We start from the raw sequence: 21,507 nt of genomic DNA, 5'->3' as shown, positions 1-21,507 counted from the left end.
GTCCTAACCAACATTCAGTGCATTCAGTTCCATATATATATTTTTTTGTTATTTTAGGTTCATGATCAACGACTTTGATTATCTTCTCTCTCTTTTTTTCGTAAAGAATAACAAACGAGAGATAAGAACATCCCGTTAAGTATCCTATCAAAACACGAGATAAGATAACGAGGGTGATTAGCAGGGCAAACACAGTAGTACAACAGTCCAGGACCCAAATCGGGGAAGGTTTAGTGGTGTGTCAAATTTCCGGTGCAAGAAGATCCTAGTTCTCCTTATTTGTTGCGGAACATTTATGGTTATTTCCTAAATGTGAAACAGCGACCCTTCCCTCCTGGCGTTATCGACTTCTTATTCCAATTCGATTGGACATTCTACAAGCCATTGAGTTATCACTCTTTTGTCAAGCACTGATTGCATTTTGCCTTTTCGGTGTTAGTAAGCTCTTCGCTATTTATAAAGTCTTATAGGTTATCCAGCCGCTTAGTGAAGACCTGCTTCTCTCGATCATTCCTAGAAGCTTGACTGAATGATAACCGAATCGGAGCAAAGGTTAACATTCCTGCATTATATAATTCCTTAGATGTCCACAGCCTCATTAATTTGAGGATAAAACCTAATTAAAAGTGTATTAATGACCCGTATGAACGCCGCCGATAAGATAGCAGCGCCTATCGCGTCACCAAATCGATAGTTTCAATCCCCGAGTTTGAATCCTTACTGTGTAAATGTAGATAGCGGTAACTCGAAGATGGCGTCCTTGAAACTACTGTCTTATCGGCCGAAAGTCAGTTCAGAAGGCGCGGAATTCGTGAGCAGCGGCGACTGGCAGCTATCGACCAAGAGGAGTTCGCTGTACGACAGCGTCGTCGTCGACGTGAAGGGAAGAGCGCCCGATGCCGAGAGCAGGACCTCCCAGATCTCGAGCGACATCTCCCTCACCAGACTAGATCGCAAAATGGATTACACGTCCTCCAAGTGCGCGGTGGAGGCTCCTCAGCCGCCACCTGAGAATGGCACTCTGCCTTTGCAAGATGTTCACACGCCAAAGAAGAGGTAAGATCGACAAAGTGCCAGTTCGGAAGGCGACTCTATTGTAGGGGTCGAATGTTACGAACCTACTGTTGCCTAAATGAAGAGACCCCGTAGGGGAGTAGTGCATCAGTGCACTTCACGCGGTGCACTGTAGATATTATATAAGGTTCTTTACAGCGTCCCTTGGGCCCCTAGCTGCAACCCCTTTCATTCCTTTGAACAGTGAGATCTAGGCGATAATTCTGTTCAGCCTGAGCTTAGTAAAGACACTGGTTAAGTTAGTGAACGTATAAGTAAGAGATGAAAACCCTGGGAGATGAATCAATGTAGATTTTATAATCTTGCATAAGAAATGAGCAGTTCATACCTTAGTCTGGACTGTAGAAATGTCGAGGAATACATCTATGAAATGATGTGGCTGAAAAGTTCCCTTTAGTATTTATATAATTAAAAATTGAGAACTTACGAACATTACGAGGATACGAATGCCGAAACCCAAAATATCCATGGTCGCTGTTTTTAATTAGTAATTGTGCTACCCAAAAGATAGCTAATGCAATTGTTAACACTTTCATGAAGCACTAAAACTCACGAGACATCCAAACTAACACAGCTTGTCAATGAGAAATGACGAGAAACACACACTTAGTTATATTTTTGCCCAGTTCCGTTTTTCTTGGTTCTCAGTATATATTTGTTAATCAGCTACTGTTCTTCGAAACTACGTTCCTAGAAGCTGGAGGAACTGAACTCATTAAACATCTTCTAGCAGTAATGTATAATTTTTCATATCCAGGATCATTTTAACACATTCTAACGCATTTTCAACCATCGTCAGGTGTCGGTAGGATTTTCTGACATATTTGGATTGTGTGAGATCTCCTATATAGGTCCAAAATGATGACGTGCAGATGGCCTTGTATTCCTGATGCTTAGGATATCCCAGCCTCTTTGTTCATGGTATGATGCATCCGTAGGCTGAGAATATTGTATCCTTAGAATGGGAGGCATCCATCCGTAGACTTTATATTCCTTGACTGAGAATAATGTATCCTTAGACTGAGAATAATGTTACCTTGGACTGGAAATAATGTATCCTTTGACTGGAAATTATGTAACCCTAGATTGAGAATAATGTATCCGTAGACTGAAAATATTGTATCCTTGGACTGGAAATAATGTATCCTTGGACTGGAAATTATATAACCCTAGATTGAGAATAATGTGACCATAGACTGAGAATAATATATCCTTAGACCGAAAATAATGTAACTCTAGATTAAGAATAATGTATCCCTATACTGGGAATAATGCATCCTTAGACTGAAACCTTTCATCATCAGACTATATTCCAAAGAACATGCTCAGTCTTGCTATTATATATCATGAGACTACAGTTTCCCTATATCTCGTTTAATTAGATTTTGTGCTCCAGATTTCTTGCGTCATAACAATAAGGCCATCAGATTCTTTCTAAAAGTATATCCGGAGTCAATCGTGATATCTTGCATCAACAGATTTTGCGTATTTTCTTGTTAATTAAAAGCTTCACTTATGATCAACTTTCTCATGCATATTTCTGACTATGTAGACTGATGTGGTATCGTACTATACTGTAATCGGCGTTACGTCTGTCCGTCTGTCTGTCATTCAATCACGGCCAAACGACTGGTCCGATGGGCATGAATCTTGGCAGGGTTATAGTGAGGACCCCCAAGATGGTTTATAATGGGATTTCATCCTACCTCCACACCCCCTCCGAAGGGGGTGGGGGTGAGAAGGGATTCCCTGAAAAGGAGCTGGTTCTGCTCGTGAAACGGGCCTAGTTATGTCATGTCCGTAGACTTAGTTACTTTACGAATTTATCATACATAATAGTTAAAAAACACTAGCGAGTCATGAAGCAGCAGATGAATATGCTTTTAGTAGCGATTGGTAAATTGCTAGTATTAATAAAGCCAGATTAACGTGTACTCTTCCTTATATTTGGTGATGTTCGATTAAAATTTTGTTTTCCGAATTAGCTTTTACTTGTGCTTAGAGTATTGTTAGCTTCAGCAGGATTTCTGCGATTTTTTTTTATTGCTGCCATACTTGTTAATATCTTGTCTCAGGTCAGTATTTTGTTTGTAGATTCACGTGTTCTTCTTGAGTAATAGTTGGTCTCAGTTCAGTATTTTGTTGATAAATTCACGCGTTCTTCTACTTGGTGAACAATATGTCTCTGGCCAGTATTTTGTTTATAAATTCATACGCTCCTCTCGATAAATAGTTTGTCTCTGGCCACTATTATGTATTCAGATTGACACGGTCTGTATATTGTTGATAAATATTTCCTCAGACCAGCGTTTTGTTGATAGAACCATACGTTATTTATCTTGATGACTATTGTGCCCCAGGTTAGTTTTTCGTTTATAAATTCATCCGTTCTAGTTGATGGAAAACTCGTCTCGACCAACATTTTGTTTCCAGATTCACAAATCCATATCTTAATGACTGTTCTGTCTCGGATACTGTTTTGTTTCTACATTCACACGTTCTTTTATTTACAAATCCATACGTTTTTCGTCTTGACTCATAACTTCATAATTTCTCATTTTTCACATGGACGAAGTGTCTACGGCAGCGCCAACGTCGTCGTAGTCCAGCAGGCCTACAAGTCCTACGGGAGCGGAAAGCACAGAGTCCACGTCCTGGAAGGTCTTGACATGTGTGTGCCTCAGGGCGCTATGTAAGTCCTACTTGTTTCTTTTGCTGTTTTGTTCTGGCTCTAGCAGTCGTTTGTTTCAAATTGTGTGCTACTAATGACGTTCGCTTTCTATTTGTATAATAATTTTGATCATGATTTTGCTTGCTTCGTTTTTTCCTAGAATTTAATGTAGAATATTTACTGGGGTTAATGGTGTAGAGTAATTAAAATAGTGTTGGAAAAATATTTTGGGCTTAAGTATACAACAGTACGTGCATGCATGTATATATATTTATATGTATGTATGTATGTATATATATATATATATATATATATATAGATAGATAGATACTGTATATATATATATATATATATATATATATATATATATATATATATATATATATGCACACGCTTGTATAACATTAACATAGTGCTGGCATGTAACTCATATGGTGCGCTGTGGAGATTACCAAGGTCCAAAGACCTTGGAGATTACTTGAGGGTGTTTGCAGCGTCCCTTCGGCTCCTGACTGCGTCCACATTTTAGTCTACTTCCCCTCAATTTTTGCTGTCCAACACCTCTAACTATATCACTTCTTAGTGCAACTGTTAGTTTTGTATTTTTTTAGTTCCCGCCTTTAGATTTCTAGTACCCCATCTTCTTTATTTACGGGACTACGGTATTTCGCTGTCCAGCCACTCCAACTCTTTTCGCTGGCTTAATTGCTGAATGGCATACATTTCACAAATCATTCAGTGCATCGAAGGATGTGAACATAAATTGACTTGATACCTAAGGCAATACACAAATCCTTATCCACATACCCACCTCTCTGAGAAAGACTCGCTTTATTATCCAAGCTTGATATTTTTGTCCTTGTGATTTTTTTTACATTTTTCTTATCTTTTTCTATTGTAACTCAAATAAAAGCTAATTAAATTCATTTTCATGTTTTAACTTTAAAACAAGTCATGATAACAGACCAATCTAAATATTCGATAGGTCATCGTGGTTGCAGATATTTGTTGCATAAACCGCAGGCAATTGAATTTTCAAACGCTTAAGGCATAGATGTCCTTGTCGATTTTAATTTTATGCCGGCAGCAAAATAGCAATAAACATAAGCTCTGCACCCGTAAATAGATGGAGGCGAACTGCGTGAAAATTGACAAGCTCTAATGTCGACATTTTTCTACGGCAATCTTTGTGGGTCGTCTCTTATCAGGTAGTCTTCGCGGACTTTTAAGTTGTACTGAATCTTCATGTTCATCGTGATTAAACAAAATCCTTATCGGAATGATTACCCTGTCAACGATAATTCTCCTTTAGAGGCCTCTAGCTGATTATAGTGAGTGCGCATTGCAAGCATACTTTCCATATCATCCCTACCCATGTAGACAAATAAATACATAAGACGATTTATAATTAAAATGTAATTTTCTTACCGTCATTTTTTGAAACGATGGTATTTCACTCAGGTACTGTAACAGTGCGGTAAGGAAGTTGTGTCTCACTCTGACAATAATAACAAGAACATTCACCCTATTATTCCTTTGAGTCTCATCGATCCTTCATTCCACAGTTATGGGTTGCTGGGTCCCAGTGGCTGTGGGAAGACGACTCTCCTCGGATGTATAGTGAACCGCCTTTCCTTGGATTCTGGCGAGATCTTCCTGTATGGGTATCCACCAGGGAGTGCCCTCGCTGCCGTCCCAGGTCACCGGGTAGGCTACATGCCACAGGTCAGTTGGATTCAGTTCGACTGGAGGTTTTTATATTCGTCCGCTCCTGTTGACTTGCTTGCCTGTCTGAATGCAAGGTCAGTAGACCTTGTCTGAATGTTTTTCCACTTGTTGACAATGTATCTCCGAAGTGTGGGTGAATTTCCGCCGGGAGATTTTGTGTAAGGTTATGGACCAGGTCAGAGTTGACTGGACTGTGAGGTCCAGATCAATTAGGAACCAAGATGTCGATCTGAATAGGGAACCTAGATTACGAGATGGATTCCAAGTGCTGGCCTCCTACTGTAGTATCACAGCTCCTTTTACTCCGCCATATGAGGCAGTCATTCTTACGAAGCGTTCTATAGGAAATGGAAACTTTATTATGGGATGCCTGGTACTTCCTTGCTCATCCATTTGATCTTTTGGGCAAGATTTTATTGAATCCGTTCTGACTAAAGACAAATATTAAACAATACATAATGATACCTTTAGTTTACTTAAACTGAAAGAATATATCGTGTAATGAAAGGAAAACAAAAGGGATTTAGGATTTCGTCGGGCGGGGGTTGTGGGCGGCAAGTGCCCCCTCCTGCCCCTATGTGCGGGCGCCCATGATCAGACCACCAGGTTTTGTTTAAAAACGTTTGGCTTTTGACAAGGATGGGGTCCTTTTCTTTTGTCCGACACAGGTATGAATTCATAAACTCTCAAAGCAAAGTGCATGATAAAGTATGTATGGAAGAATTCAGTTTCATTAAATAAACTCTAATAAAGATAGACCATAAATCCAGCAGTTTTCTTCACTGAATTTTTTATTTTTATTTGTGATTTGCTGACCGGTAAGTTTCCATGGAGCGGGTATAACATTCTGTTGAGACTTACTTAAAATTTATGGTCTTTTATAAATGACAATAGTAATAATGATAACAGGATGCCGTTTATGGATAATGCCTTGTTGCTTGCCTATGAGAGATAACCTTGGAAAAATTATTGGCTATATTAGCATTTAGTCCTTGTTATTTCTGTAGAGAGAGAGAGAGAGAGAGAGAGAGAGAGAGAGAGCGAAGGACACTAGCTTTCTCACTTTTATCCCCTCAGGAATTGGCCTTGTATTCGGAATTCACCATCGGAGAAACGCTGAGTTACTTCGGAAGAATTCACAATCTCTCGTCCGAGAAAATCCAGGAGAGAACCAACTTCTTGGTGAAGTTCCTCGATCTTCCCGAACCCAACAGGTTAATCAATCAGCTCAGGTGAGACACCAGAGAACGCTACCTTCACAAGACTCACGAAGGTGGTTGTTGAGAGGGGGGGGGGGGGGGTGGGGCAGTGCCATCAGTGCACCGCGTTGCAGTGTCCCTTCGGCCCCTAGCTGCAACCCCTTCTATTTCTTTGACTGTACCTCCGTTCAGGATCTTTTTCTTCCCCCTGTCTTTCCACCCTCTCCTAACAGTCACTTCATACCAGAACTGCAAGGTTTTCCTCCTGTTACACCTTTCAAACCTTTTTACCTCAATTTCTCTTTCTGCGCAGAATGACCTTAAAGGTCCCAGTGCTTGGCCTTTGGCCTAAATTTTATATTTCCTTTCATTCCACCTTCACAAAACACATGTTGATATATCCTGAAGTATGTGGTTCTCATGAAACGAAATCCGAGGATTTATGTCAATGTATTTGTTAAATTGAGATTTATGTCAATAAATTTGTTAAATTAGAGGACCTTTGTGATGCAAAATCAGTTTTATACTAACTTAACCCTCTGGAAATCCGCAAGTGGTGGCCAGCAGCGACGCGCCAGTTTTGCAGCGGCATTGGTTCATGAACCTGAATTGCTGATTCTGGACGAACCTACAGTTGGCGTTGACCCTCTGCTCAGAAGCAGGTAAGGAAGTTGACCCTCTACTGAGAAGCACGTAATAAAGTTGAGCCTATACTGAGAAGCACCTAATGAAGTTGACTCTCTACTGAGTAGCACTTAATGAAGTTGACCCTCTCCTCAGAAGCAGGTAAAGAAGTTGACCTTCTCCTCAGAAGCAGGTAAGGAAGTTGGCCATCTACTGAGAAGCACGAAATGAAGTTAACCCTCTCCTCGGAAGTAGGTATAGAAGTTGACCCTCTCCTCAGAAGCAGATAAGGAAGTTGACCCTCTGCTCGGAAGGCCAAGGTCAGGAAGTGAGCCTCTCCTTCAAGCAGTATAAGGAATGTTGATTCCCTCTCCCCTCAGAAGCAGGTAAAGAAAGTGAAAACGCTTCTCAGAAGCAGGTAAAGGAAGTTGGAACCCTTCTCCTTAAAGAAGGCAGGGTAAGGAAGTTGACCCTCTCTCAGAGACATAAAAGGAAGTTGAACCCTTTGCCTCAAAGCAGTAAGGAAGTTGACCCTCTCTTCAGAGGCAAGTATAGAAGTTGATCCTCTCCTCAGAAGCAGGTAAAGAAGTTGACCTTCTCAGAAGCAGGTAAGGAAGTTGACCCTCTCCTCAGAAGCAGGTAAAGAAGTTGACCTTCTCAGAAGCAGGTAAGGAAGTTGACCCTCTCCTCAGAAGCAGGTAAAGAAGTTGACCTTCTCAGAAGCAGGTAAGGAAGTTGACCCTCTCCTCAGAAGCAAGTATAGAAGTTGACCCTGTGCTCAGAAACCGGTAAGGAGGACGTCAGTTATCGGTTATTACCTCCGTCAGTCCGTCAGTGAAGATGGACGTAGGTTAAGGATTTAAATTGTGTCTGTCTGTATGTCTTCTTATTCACTAGAGATTTCAAAATGCTATTTGTAATTTCCATACATTCAGCTGGATCTGTATTTATGTCTTTATTTAAAATTTTATCAAATAAATTTTGATAAAATTTTAAATAAAGACCCTTATCTATAAATGTCTTTATTGCCAAAATTTATTGAATAGGTTTTGACATAAAAACAAACAAATATTAGTAGTTTCCATCTTTTGACCTGTATCTGTTCTTTATGTCTTTATTTCATAACTTAGTAGACTTCTACGTATTTACCTTTCAATTTGTTTGTTTGGTTACAAAATATCTGTAAAAGTTACTGACAGATTGCAATTAAATTTTGTGAAGGAGTGGACTGTGAGGCAAGCAAGAGTTTATCAAATAATGGGGTGGATCAGAATTGAGCTCATATTCAGGATATTCTCAATTTCGTCAAAATTACAAAAAGGACAGCTTTACGAATTCTTTCACTACAGGCAGTCCCCGGTTATTGGCGGGGTTTCCATTCCTGGGGGTGTGCCAATAAGTGAGAACCGCCATTAACCGAAACTCAGTGATTTATGGCTCCATACTGATGCTTATGGCGCCAATAACCAGTTATCAGCGCCGTAAGCACCCTTATGGCATGCTATAAGCATCCTTATGGTGCCATAAACACCCTTATAGCACCATAAGGTGCCTTATGGTGCTGATAACCAGGGGACTGTCTGTACATGTATCACCACTGCTCTAAGAGTGCTCTCTAGTTGGGAATGAAATGGTAATCTGCCATAACGGAACCTCCGGAGATAGTGTCACAATGAACATCTTTACTTTTATCCACTGGCGCAATTCGTTATTTTTCAGCTATTTGAAGTCTTATTAGAGCAAAGCTTATTCCGAAAATGAAAGGTATTTCTGTTTAAGAAATGTAAACAAGTTTTTTCATTGTACCTCTGTCAGTACCTTTTACTGGTATTCGTCCTGAATCGTTTATTACATTATCAAAAACCACCACTGTTACTGATACTGTTACTAATACTTTAATGGTAATAATAATAATAACTGCATATTACTGAAGTAGGTGGGTAGAGGATGTTTAGATACAAGAAATCTCAACTCAGCTTTACATATTTTGATATACGTAATTCTGTAGCAGCATATTTCCTTCCTTTTTGTATTGAAAGATATTATAGAAAGGAAGGCAATCAATTGACTATAGATTTGATTTTTAATTATTTACATTTTCAGTATTTGGCAACACTTACTCGATATCTGCAAAACAGGACGTACTACAATCATTATAACGACTCATTATATCGAGGAAGCCAGGCAGGCAGATAAGGTAATTATTTACACACAAACATATATATATACATATATATATAATATATATATATATATATATATATATATATATATATATATATATGTGTGTGTGTGTGTGTGTGTGTGTGTGTGTATGTATATATATATCAGCAGTATGCTATCTTAACAACAGGTGTCCTTAGAGTTTAAAATAAAACAGCAGTCAGTATGACATTCACACTTAAATATTAAATCAAAGATGGATACCCTGTTTAGGAAACGTCAGCAAGAATAATTCTTTCATTTAATTCATATTACGATACTTTTCGTTTATAACCTCTCCTATATTATCCGCCTCCTACTTCTCTAGGTTTGGATATCTTCCTCCCAACATTTCCGAATTATATACCTTTTCACTAACCTTTCTTCATTCATTTTCTTCCAATTAAAAAACTGCCTTTTTACCACCTTCATACTATCCACATTTTGCACCATTTCAGTCCTTATCTCAGCATTTTCAACCGTTTTTCCTTCATGTGTATCCAACAGTCACACCTTACATCCATCATGGAGAGTTGGCCCAACCATCATTCATCCATTCAGACTTTATATTCTGTCGACACGGTTTGCTTGCAGAGCTTTCGCAGAGACCCTCTCTCTCTCTCTTTATTTACACATGTATATGTTATATATATAATATACATACGCACCCATCTATATAATATATATATATATATATATATATATATATGTGTGTGTGTGTGTATGTATGCATATATTATATATATATATTATATATATATATATATATATATATATATATATATATATATATATATATAAGTATATTCAGTGATTGCACAGATTCGAGGTAATGCTTTCTTATTTTTGTGTAAAAGGTTGGCCTCATGAGAGGAGGGAGACTGCTGGCCGAAACCTCGCCGTCGAGTTTAATCAACCACTTCAACATCCCGTCCCTTGAAGACATCTTCCTCAAGCTCTGTCTGCAGGATTCATCCGCCGACGACCTCAAGTCAGGAAACGTAAGAGAACCCGAACTAGTAAGATTAGTAAGATTTTGTTGGAACTACTTTCTAGAATTCATGATCGATAAGTGAAGTTTCATGCTCCAGTGTGCCTTATTAGGGTATTAGTGCCATCGGTGCACCGCACGCGGTACACTGAGGGCATTACTTACGGTTCTTTGCGGCGTCTCTTCGGCCCCCACCTACGACATCTTTCATTCATTTACTATACCTCCGCTCATATTATCCTCCTTCCATCTGACTTTCCAAAGTGCAATTGCTTTTTTCCTCCTGTTGCATTTTTCAAACCTTATCACTGTCCATTTCCCTTTCAGTACTGGTCATCCCATTCAACTGGGTGGATTTTATAGTTGGGGTTCCGGGTTGCATCCTGCCTCCTTTGGAGTCCATCACTTTTCTCACTATGTTTCTAACAACACACTCTTCTGCATGAGTCCGGAGTTACTTCGGAACCTAGTTTTTCCAGGTTCCTTTTCAGGGATCTTGGGATCGTGCCTCTTAGTGTTCCTATGATTATGGGTACAATTTCCACTGGCATGTCCCATATCCTTCTTCTTCTTCTTATTATTATTTTTTTTTTCTCTAGCGCAGTCCTCCAATTCGACTGGGTGGTATTTATAGTGTGGGGTTCCGGGTTGCATCCTTCCTCCTTAGGAGTCCATCACTTTTCTTACTATGAGCGCCGTTTCTAGGATCACACTCTTCTGCATGAGTCCTGGAGCTACTTCAGCCTCTAGTTTTTCTAGATTCCTTTTCAGGGATCTTGGGATCGTGCCTATTATTATTATTATTATTATTATTATTATTATTATTATTATTATTATTATTATTATTATTGAAAAAGACGCCCACAAAATTACTATGTACAACGTGTTTACTTATAAGTAAACACGTTATACACAGTAATTTTGTGGGTTTCTTTTTCAATCTTCAGAAGAAAACTGAAAGAAGTTTTTGTTTGGTTCATTATTATTATTATTATTATTATTATTATTATTATTATTATTATTATTATTATTATTATTATTATTATTATTATATTATTATTATTATATTACAAAGAACTAGAGTACTCTTACCTTGACACAATGAAGAGTAGCACTTGGAGTTTCTTTTCGAAACCTAACCCAGTCAGCGACAGGTACAAATCCTAGTAGCTAATTCATTCGCTTCTTCGCCTTCTAAGGTCAACCCTGCCTACGACGGGGACCTGGCCGTAGCAGTAACGCAGAGCAACACCCCTGGCACTTTACCAGAGGCCAGGGGGGTGACCTCTACCCTCTGGGAGGACGTCAACAAGGTCACAGGACACTCAATGCTCCGAGACTCGGAGCATACTGACGTCTGTATGGTAAGTCATGTTTGAGCAATAAATATGCCTCCTTTAGATTTCAGTTGCTTTTTTTTTTTTTTTTTTTTAATAATAAGCTTCTAGTCTAGTCAACGGTATCCGTTTTCCTTTAAAGTATAATTCGTAGAAGGGAGTCTTTTTTTATATAATCTATTATATTTATGTTTTCTAATAACAATGGTGCAAAATCATTCTTCATTTGGAATTTTCAGGCGATTGTTATGGTCATTTAATATATATATATATATATATATATATATATATATATATATATATATATATATATATATATGTATGTATGTATGTATGTATGTATGTATATTGTGTGTATGTGTTTGTATGTATAAACATAATATATGGCACTAGAGTTGATTTCATTGTAATTTACTTTCAGACCAGATTTTAGCTCTCAGTAATGTTTCAGTGGTTTTAACGAATATATATATATATATATATATATATATATATATATATATATATATATATATATTGTTCAGATTTCAGTCGGAATATTTAATGGAAACCTGCATGATCCTTATTTTAAATACAAATTTTCTGATAAAATGGCTCTCAGTGCCTTACTTTTTTTTATGTATATTGAGGTATATCAATTATTGTTTTTTTTTATTTTAGATAAGAATTGCCAAAGAAATTTCTATCAGTAAGTTATGTCACTTCCTTATTATTTTGAAAAGGCATGACAAATACATTTTGGCTTATTTTAATGATGTTCGATTAAAACTTTAATGGGTAAAAGGTAAATTCTTTTTTTTTTTAAGTATAGAAATTGTTTTAAAATTTTCAAATACGTACGTCATCCTTTCAACAAATTCTAATGATTAATTAAAGCTTTAAATGGATGTTGAGCTAACAGACGTTTATCTCTAACCGACGAAAAAAAAAAAAGAGTAAATAAATCGACAAATCTCTCTCAAGCGCTCTCGTCTCTTTTCTTTTCAAGTCTCCTTGGATCGCGACGTCGAAGTACGAGAGACTTTTCTCCTACGGGAGATTCCAGGCTCTGCTGATCAAGAACTTCATCCGACTGTGGAGAAATTTAGGGTAAGGGCCTGACCTTCTGTGGGTACGTGTTTTAGGAACAAATCCGCCTCATGTTGTGCACTGTGGGCATTACTTATGGGTCATTATACAGCTCCCTTCGGCCCTCAGCAGCAACCTCTCTCATCTCTTATGCTGTACCTCCGTTTATATTCTTTCTTAAGTCTTACTTTCCACCCTCTCTAAAAATTGCTCCTAAGTGCGACTGCGAGGTTTTCCTCCTGTTACAACTTTCAGACCTTCTCTCTGCCAATTTCCCTTTCGTCGCTGAATGACTTCAAAGGTCCCAGCGTTTGGCCTTGAGCCCAAATTCTATATTCTTCATTTCCTGGTTGTCAGTCAGCAGAGTTTGCTGCCGAGATTAGCATCTCGTGAGTCAATGCATCTCTCCAAATCAGTGGTTACAAAAACTCTCATAAATTTCATATCTCTAGAGTAGTATTTAACAAGGCTTACGTCCTGTTTATGAAATGGGAAGGTTATGGGGGTGAATGATAAATGGCTGAATAATTTGCGGTTTATTCAAAGAAAATAAGGGATTTAAGATTTTAACCAGAAGCCATTTTTCGTCATTAGGTCATCCGTTGACAAAAATATCTCATTCTGCACATTCAAGATAGTAGATGTTAGTATATGTTTATCAGCGTTTTTTTTTTACTCCTTTTTACTGTATACGCAGTAGATTTAAAAAAAAAAAAAGAACTAAGTCTTTTATAATAAACTATCTACTTAGGAATCGGACTACTAAGTTATTATATCAGTAATGACAGTATTTTTATATGGTCGTTTAGGTTGGGGTCGTCAAGTATGACGCTGCACCCTCAGGTATGTTAGTTTGTAGCCATTAATTGATCCTTGTGGGTAAGTCTGAAGTTGCGGGTTCCATTCAGGGGTTAGCGCCGTCAGTTCATCTCACGAGGTGCACTGTAGGCGTTACTTGAGGTTACTTGAGGTCTTTGCTGCGTCCGTTCGGCCGCTGGCTGCAATCCCTCTCATTCCTTTTATTTCACCACCATTCATATTCTCTTTTTTTCCATCTTGCCATCATCTCTTAACAATTGTTTCGTAACCCATTTCCAACCCTTTTATTCTCATAAGTCCCAGCGCTAGTCCTTTGGCCTAAATTTTGTATTCCATTCCAAAGTTGCGAATAGCCTAGGTTACACATTGTTTACCCGGCCACCATCAGTACTCATCAAGAGTCATTCTTATCTTCACCCTCAGGTTTCTCATCTTTTCCTTCCTGATGCCGCCTCTGCAAACGGCGCTCTTCTGCCTGACCGTTGGTGGAACTCCTTACGATCTGAACATGGCCGTGGTGAACCTTGATCCAGGCTTGAGTATTCCGCTGGCTCATCCCATCAACATATCTTTCTCCGAAGATTATTTACAGAAGCTCAATCACCATACGCTGAATCTGGTACGTCGTCGTCTTGCATCACAAGTTTTTGCTGGATAAGAAAATATTATGAATGAGTACCCCGAAACACTGACCTGAATAGTATTGTACAGTATGTATGGTTCCTCTCGTTGATATTATCTATTAAATTGTATTTTTTTTTATTTTTACAGGTAGACTACACCGACTTTGACGAAGGCCACCAGTCAGTGGTCGATGGGAAAAGCTGGGGTCTCATCCACTTTCATCAGAACTTCACGTTAAATTTAATTTGCATTTATGGGCCTGAAAAGTTAACAGGTTTTTTTTGTGATCAAAGGAACGTCACCGATGACAGCAAAGTTCACGTTTATCTGGATAATACGAGTAAGTTCGAAGATAATGTGCCGTTGAAGAAAACCCTGTTAAGGCTTAAAGTTTTAATCACAGGCCAGTAAACGCGTCTGTATATGCCCCAGCAACAATGCAAAACTGTGTAGGTTCCTCGTTGGGCGAGTGGTTTACGTGCTTGTCTGTCCATTCGGTAGTCCCGAGTTCGATTCCCCGCTCTGCCAACCAGGAATCAGAGAAATTTGTTTCTGGCGATTAGAAATTAATTTCTCGAGATAATGTGGTTCGTATCCCACAAAAAACTGTAGGTCCCGTTCCTAGGTAACCAATAGTTCCTAGCCACGTCAAAATATCTAATCCTTCGGGCCAGCCCTAGGAGAGTAGTTAATCAGTTCAGTGGTCTGGTTAAACTCAACTTAACCTAATGCAAAACTGTGAAAGGTTTAGGCGCTTAGTCTGAGTAACACATCCATCACAGCTCATTACGATAAGGGCATTATAATGTTGGAAAATAGAGCTGAACTTTGTAAAGTTGGGTAAACTAAAGCAAGAAAATTTATAAGTCTGGACCTATTTTCATGGCCAACAAGTCCGAAGGTTTCATTATAATGTCTTGCCAACCTATCGTTCAGAAATCAGGCGTACCCCTGTATTGGTTGAGTTGGACTGGCACCCTATCACAGTTAGAATAATATACAAAATATGTGTAATGACTTACCATGGAATCAAGACAGGATATCCAAATTATATTTTAGAGACTATTGTGTATAATAGGGGCAATGGATGGAGTCATTTTTTTGTGCACTTGAGTTTCTTTGAGCCATTCTTAGTACAGTTTTTTTTTTTTTTTACAGATTCCCAAATAGCGATTACAATATGGTTAGAGATATTCAGCTCCATGGAAAAGTTCGTCTTCGAAATAGCTGAGAAAGTCGAGAACATTACTGGGACAGACTTCAGTAAATTTGCCATTCCTCTGCAGGTAAGGATGTGAATAGTTTTATTAGTTGTTTGTAAAAGAAAACTATTGAGATGGCTTTTTGTCTGTCCGTCCGCCTCAAATATTAAATATTACTGAGGCCAGAGGGCTGCAAATTGGTAGATTTATCGTCCTTCCTCCAATCATCAAACATTGCAACCCTCTAGCCTCGGTAGTTTTTTTTTTATGTAAGTTTAAAGTTAACCACGATCGTGAGCGGTGCCAACAACAAGGCCACCACCGGGCTGTGGCTTAAAGTGCCATGGACCGTGGCTGAGAGTTTCATACAGCATTGTACGTTGTATAAAAAATTCGATTGTACCGAAGAAACTTCAGCGCATTTTTTTTACTTGTTAGATAATGTGTACCTGACCCCGAGCTGAAAATGTCATTTGGCTTCGTAAACCTTCTATGTAAATTCAATAGCTCTTGATTTTAACTCATGGTTTCGAAGTGAACTTTGAGAAATTCGTTCCAAGCAAGCAGCTTACAATAATGGTAGAAGTTTGAAATAACGTGAATTTCTCCCTTTTCGTCTTCAGGTGCATGATCCAATTTACGGCTCCAGTTCGGCCACTTTCACAGAATTCATGGCACCTGGAGTCATTCTGTCGTGAGTATTTCTTTTCTTTAACTGTTCTTTAATAAGTACATCCATATTTGACGGGATTTCCAGTGAAAGCTTGTGTGCATTGAAGCTTGATATCAACCTTCCAACAGTTCTGATATTACCTTTCCAGCTTTAGAGGGAAAACTAGTCTATCTTTTAATTGTTTCTGGTAGGTTTTGAGAAAAAACTCATTTTTATAGTCATCATGCCTTTACCAACTGACTTCTTGTTTGGCTTTCAGAATAACGTACTTCATGGCGGTAGGACTAACAGCTCTGTCCTTTGTTATTGAGAGGAAGGAAGGGCTGCTTGACAGATCTTGGGTGGCGGGTAAGCGATCCTGATTGTGACTTAAAGACCGTAGTACACATTTCAACTTTTAGCAAGGAAATAACATAGCCAAAACAGACCTGCTTTCTAACTGGCGTGTTTCGTAATGTGTAGCCAAAGAGCACTTAATAGAAAGATTCTCCCTGAGAAACCCCCCTCTTTAATTTTTAGTGTTCTGCAAAAGAAAACTATTGTGACTGTTTTGTCTGTCCACCCTCAGATCTTAAAAACCACTGAGGCTAGAGGGCTGCAAATGGGTATGTTGATCATCCACCCTCCAATCATCAAACATACCAAATTGCAACCCTCTAACATTAGTAGTTTTTATTTTATTTAAGATTAAATTTAGCTATACTAGTGCGTCTGGCAGTGCTATAGGACAGGCCACCACCGGGCAGTGGTTGAAATATTCATGCCCACGGCTTATTCAGCATTATACACTGTACAGAAAACTCGATTGCGACTTCGGCACATTTTTTTACTTGTTTTGTTATGATTACAACAGGTGTTCAGTCGAGCGAAGTTATGTTGGCATTCCTGGCAACGCAGATGGTGGTAATGCTGGTGCAAATTGCGCTCATCCTGGTCTTCATGTTCCTTGTCTTTGAGATTCCTTGCAAAGGAAACATGGCTTGGGTCATCCTCATCTCGATCCTGCAAGGACTCTGTGGCATGACTTTTGGTAAGACTTGCCTATACACTTCTCTGTTTCACAGTTTGTTCCAGAAGTTTAGGTAGTATGTTGCTTCAATGGCGTACCTTGCTCACTCTGTGGGCTGCCAATCTGGCCTCATTATGAACAATTACCGCTTTCAGCAGAGTGCACATTTATTTATTTAGTATTCTGGGGGCGAGTATGCATATATAAACTCACTTTGTTTACTTTCTGTATGTCTGTCTACCCTCCAGACTGCTTTCCATGTCTGTCATCCTGTCTTGTCCATCTGCTTATTGACCTATTCATGAACGGTTGATAACAGATAGGCTGTACAGACATGTAGAAGCACAGGGAGCTTATAAATTTTACAGTGAATAGAACCAAAACGTAAAACGGGAGATATTAAGGTTGCCCATAAATTATTCAAAACATCATTTAAAAGTGAATATGAAATTATATAGCAACAGGATGAAGTGTCACTTCTACGTCATGCTTAAGTTATGGCATAGTGCCTGGTATGTTTTGCAATTTTTACAATGGTCCCCAGAATATCTTGAAATAAAATGTAGCGTCAACGTCCACAAACTATTTTAAATAAGAGGAACCTCTCTCGTGATTAGGTTTGATGACGTCGGCCCTGTCGAAGGATGAGAACACGGCTCTCATCATGGCACTGGGTATCTTCTACCCGTTGCTTCTCCTGTCTGGCATCGTGTGGCCTGTGGAGGGCATGCCCACAGCCCTGAGGTGAAGTCAAATTCTTTCGTGTTTTGCTTTTGTGTGAAGTCGCAAAGTTTTTAAATTGCCTTTTCTTCAGGTACCTTAGTTAAAAAAAAAAAAAAAAAAAAAAAAAAAAAAAAAAAAAAGTTCGGGGATCGTTATCCAGAACTAATATTTCTTTGGCGTCATTATCTTTATAAGAGACTCACAGTCTTTTGTTTATATTTTTACGCCATCCCCCAACGAGCTTGTATCAAACACGCCGCAAAGATGGATACATACCGGGTGAAAACCCTTGGGGGGGTCACTATCTAGGAAAGATAAATTAAAAATTCTTGCCTGGTGTTCACAAAAATATAATTTCTGAGTCTGTGACCTCTGTGAAGAATTCGCCTTTTCCTCTTATGTAAAAATACACCAGATTTTTAAAAAAAATTATATGGCGTAACAGTTCTTATACAACTTCATACATTTCTTTAAAAAAAATACTAGGTCTCTAAGTATATAAATTAGCAAAATTAGTAAATGACATCTTCATGTAGTTCTTTAAAAAGCCTAACCTTTTATGTTCTGAGTAAGCCTACAAACTGCTCTGTTGGAAGAGCCTGAAATGGTCTGAACAAGGTGAGTTTAAGATACAGGAATTTTAGGATAGGATATTTATGATTTATATATCAGAGTGAAAAGGTAAACGAAATAAATAATGTGCATGTTAAACAGTACAACACAATTATTTCTAATAAAATTTAGTGTATATTAATTTTCGTTGCTGATACAAGGCTGTATTTGACCACAGATTTTAGCACATTTTAATGCAGTACATTAAAAGTTCGGAATATAATGTTTACAACTTATGTCTGAGGGGAAAATCTTGCACATGTCCCGACTAAGCTGGAGGTCGAATCACGCCTTGTTCTGTTAAACTTCTGAGCTTTTCCATCACATCCCTGTCGGGAAGTAATGCCGTTAGTGCACCTCACATAGTGCACTGTAGGCATTATTTAAGGTTCTTTGCGTTGTCCCTTTTGCCCCTAGCCGCAACCCCTTTCATTCCTTTCACCGTTCCTCCGTTCATAGTCTCTCTCTTCCCCATGACTCTCCACCTTCTCTTAACAGTTGCTTCATAGTGCAATTGCGAGGTTTTCCTTCTGTTACACCTTTTATTTTAAACCTTTTTACTGCCAATTTTCCGTTTCAGCGCTGAATGACTTCATAGGTCCCAGCCCATGGCCTAAATTGTATATGTTCCATTTTCTGTCGCATGGAATAGTAAGGTTTTCTATGAGACGTTTCTGTCCCTCATACGTAAGTAAGGGAACTAAGTCTACTAATCTACCCAATCACAATTGCAGGTACATAGCCGTGGTCTTACCTCAGACGTACGCTTGCGACGCCATCCGTGCTGTGCTGTACAGGGGGTGGGACATCACCTATTCCACCGTGTACCTGGGTTACATCATCACCCTCATTTGGCTCCTCATTCATATAGCCATCACCCTCATTGCTGTCAAAGTTAGGAAATGATCCCAAAAGGGTTGTTAATAATGGTTGAACTATATCATCCGTAAGAACTCTGAGGAAACGGAATGTTTGTTATGTATATAAAAGTCAGTTTAAGCGGTTTGACGAGATCGGAGGGATTACGTTGCAAATTAAGAGAGAAAAGGGTCAAAAGACGCTAATTAAGAGACGTGATATAATAGTTATGGGGATAAATAGCTTAGAATAAAAAGCCTGTAAAAGCTGTGATATATCGTAGAGGGCTACCGTGTGAGAAATTCTCGTTTTATTTCCAACTTTTAAATAATATCTTTAAAAAAATTTTCTCCAGTGAGTAAACAGATTAAATGAATACTTTTTCTCTGCTTACTTCAAACGGCATTGTCTTAAATCAACCTCAAAACTCTGTGTCGAAGGATAAATTTCCATGGAATGTTAATGGTGAGTCCTTGAAGGTTGAAGTTTGTGTGGCAAAAACTTCAAAGAGATTTCAGAAATACGGAGTTCGCATTGTATCAGTTTAAGAAATGTGAAAGGACGAAGTACCCAGGGTCATTATTTGAAGAGACTGAACGAAGAAGCCAGTGGAGCATTAAGTTCAAGATATATAATCTCTAGTGTTACTTGCGACATTCATTTCGTGATGGCTCCTTCCGGTAACCATTGGTCGTGTGATGAAGATTATCAGAGATAACATAATAGAGAGGGCCAGGGGTTATCCTGGCGCTCCACAAACGTGATATGAGGCGGTAACGGTCACTCGTGTTTCAGTCATGATATGGAGACAATGATTCCATATCTGTGTGTGCCTCTCTTTAAGGCTAAGGAATATTCATGCACTAAATCGACCTCCTGTTTTCTGTTGTTATGAACTTTGGATGTGTAGCCATTCATTGGCTGTGAATGCTCACCTGCTTACAGATTGCGAAATTTTTTCCCTATATAATAGAATATTGTGTATGTATGTGTATTTTTAAATGAATATTTTTTATGCATGTATTTATTATCAGCGAGAGTCTGTGGCATGCCATATTGAATATGGTCCATATGCCAAGAGAAAATCCCATGTGTTGACAAAATGCTGATGGGACATCTTAAAGATTAAAGGCCTGAAATTGGTTTTTTGTTCCTACTTTATTGTCTGCCTTACATTATGTCATTGCCTAATTTTCTGATTGCAGAAAATCTCTATAATATATATATATATATATATATATATATATATATATATATATATAGATATAATATATATATATATATATATATATATATATATATATATATATATATATATATATATATACATATTTATATATATATATATATCATATATAATATATATATATATATATATATATATATATATAATATATATAATGACTTCTTCTGTCATGCAACTGTTCTCAAAATAATGTTTTCTTCCTTTTATATATATATTATATATATATATATATATATATATATATATATATCATACATATATATATATTTATATATATATATGTACTATATACATACATCGAGCTACAAATGTCCTTTAATATATAATTCGCTCAACCTCGGAGTTAATATAATTTCATATATGTTTAACCGAAGGGGAATTTTTTTGTCAATAAGAGATTTGTCGGCTCCCGGGCGCGAACCATCGAAACCAAACAAATCCAGGACGACGGTGAAGCTTAAACCCACACCGCCACCGCAAAAGGCTATAAATATATGTGGTCTCTCACCTACAAATACCTGTCGCTCTCAGGTAATCGTTGTTTGGAGACTGCATCAACCCACCTCGAGCTCGGTAACGTTGTAGTGCTTTTGACAGCACGTAGCCATTATATAAGTCATATCACATTACCGTGATTCATATACATACATCGAGCTACAAATGTCCTTTAATATCTAATTCGTTCTACCTCGGAATTAATATATTTTCATATATTAAAGGACATTTGTAGCTCGATGTATGTATATGAATCACGGTAATGTGATATGACTTTTATATATATATATATATATATATATATATATATATATATATATATATATATATATATATATATACTATATATATT

General features: G+C 38.0%; 1 protein-coding gene across 1 annotated transcript; it reads left to right on the top strand.

Moving 5' to 3' along the window:
* Positions 1 to 209: 209 nt before the first annotated feature.
* Positions 210 to 20,557, top strand: LOC135198773 (ABC transporter G family member 20-like). The gene is made up of 17 exons (XM_064226691.1): positions 210 to 1,056; positions 3,650 to 3,766; positions 5,311 to 5,470; positions 6,551 to 6,705; positions 7,227 to 7,334; positions 9,400 to 9,493; positions 10,356 to 10,499; positions 11,689 to 11,853; positions 12,815 to 12,915; positions 14,137 to 14,332; positions 14,485 to 14,677; positions 15,496 to 15,623; positions 16,163 to 16,233; positions 16,472 to 16,560; positions 17,066 to 17,242; positions 17,839 to 17,965; positions 19,291 to 20,557. Exons 1-17 carry the CDS (start codon positions 752 to 754, stop codon positions 19,460 to 19,462), a joined length of 2,502 nt encoding a protein of 833 aa, XP_064082761.1. The 5' UTR covers positions 210 to 751; the 3' UTR covers positions 19,463 to 20,557.
* The last annotated feature ends 950 nt before the right edge of the window (positions 20,558 to 21,507 follow it).

This window comes from Macrobrachium nipponense, chromosome 22, assembly GCF_015104395.2.
Source record: "Macrobrachium nipponense isolate FS-2020 chromosome 22, ASM1510439v2, whole genome shotgun sequence".
NCBI lineage: Eukaryota > Metazoa > Arthropoda > Malacostraca > Decapoda > Palaemonidae > Macrobrachium > Macrobrachium nipponense.
The sequence above is the reverse complement of the archived record's forward strand: the minus strand, read 5'-3'. Positions and strand labels throughout refer to the sequence as shown.

What these genes read in the sequence shown, in the direction of transcription:
- LOC135198773 (XM_064226691.1), top strand. Translation starts at nt 752, where the DNA reads ATGGCGTCCTTGAAACTACTGTCTTATCGGCCGAAAGTCAGTTCAGAA. An exon ending in AGGTTAATCAATCAGCTCAG is followed by an intron (nt 6,706 to 7,226) that starts GTGAGACACCAG and finishes GAAATCCGCAAG; the next exon opens with TGGTGGCCAGCAGCGACGCG. An exon ending in GACCCTCTGCTCAGAAGCAG is followed by an intron (nt 7,335 to 9,399) that starts GTAAGGAAGTTG and finishes TTACATTTTCAG; the next exon opens with TATTTGGCAACACTTACTCG.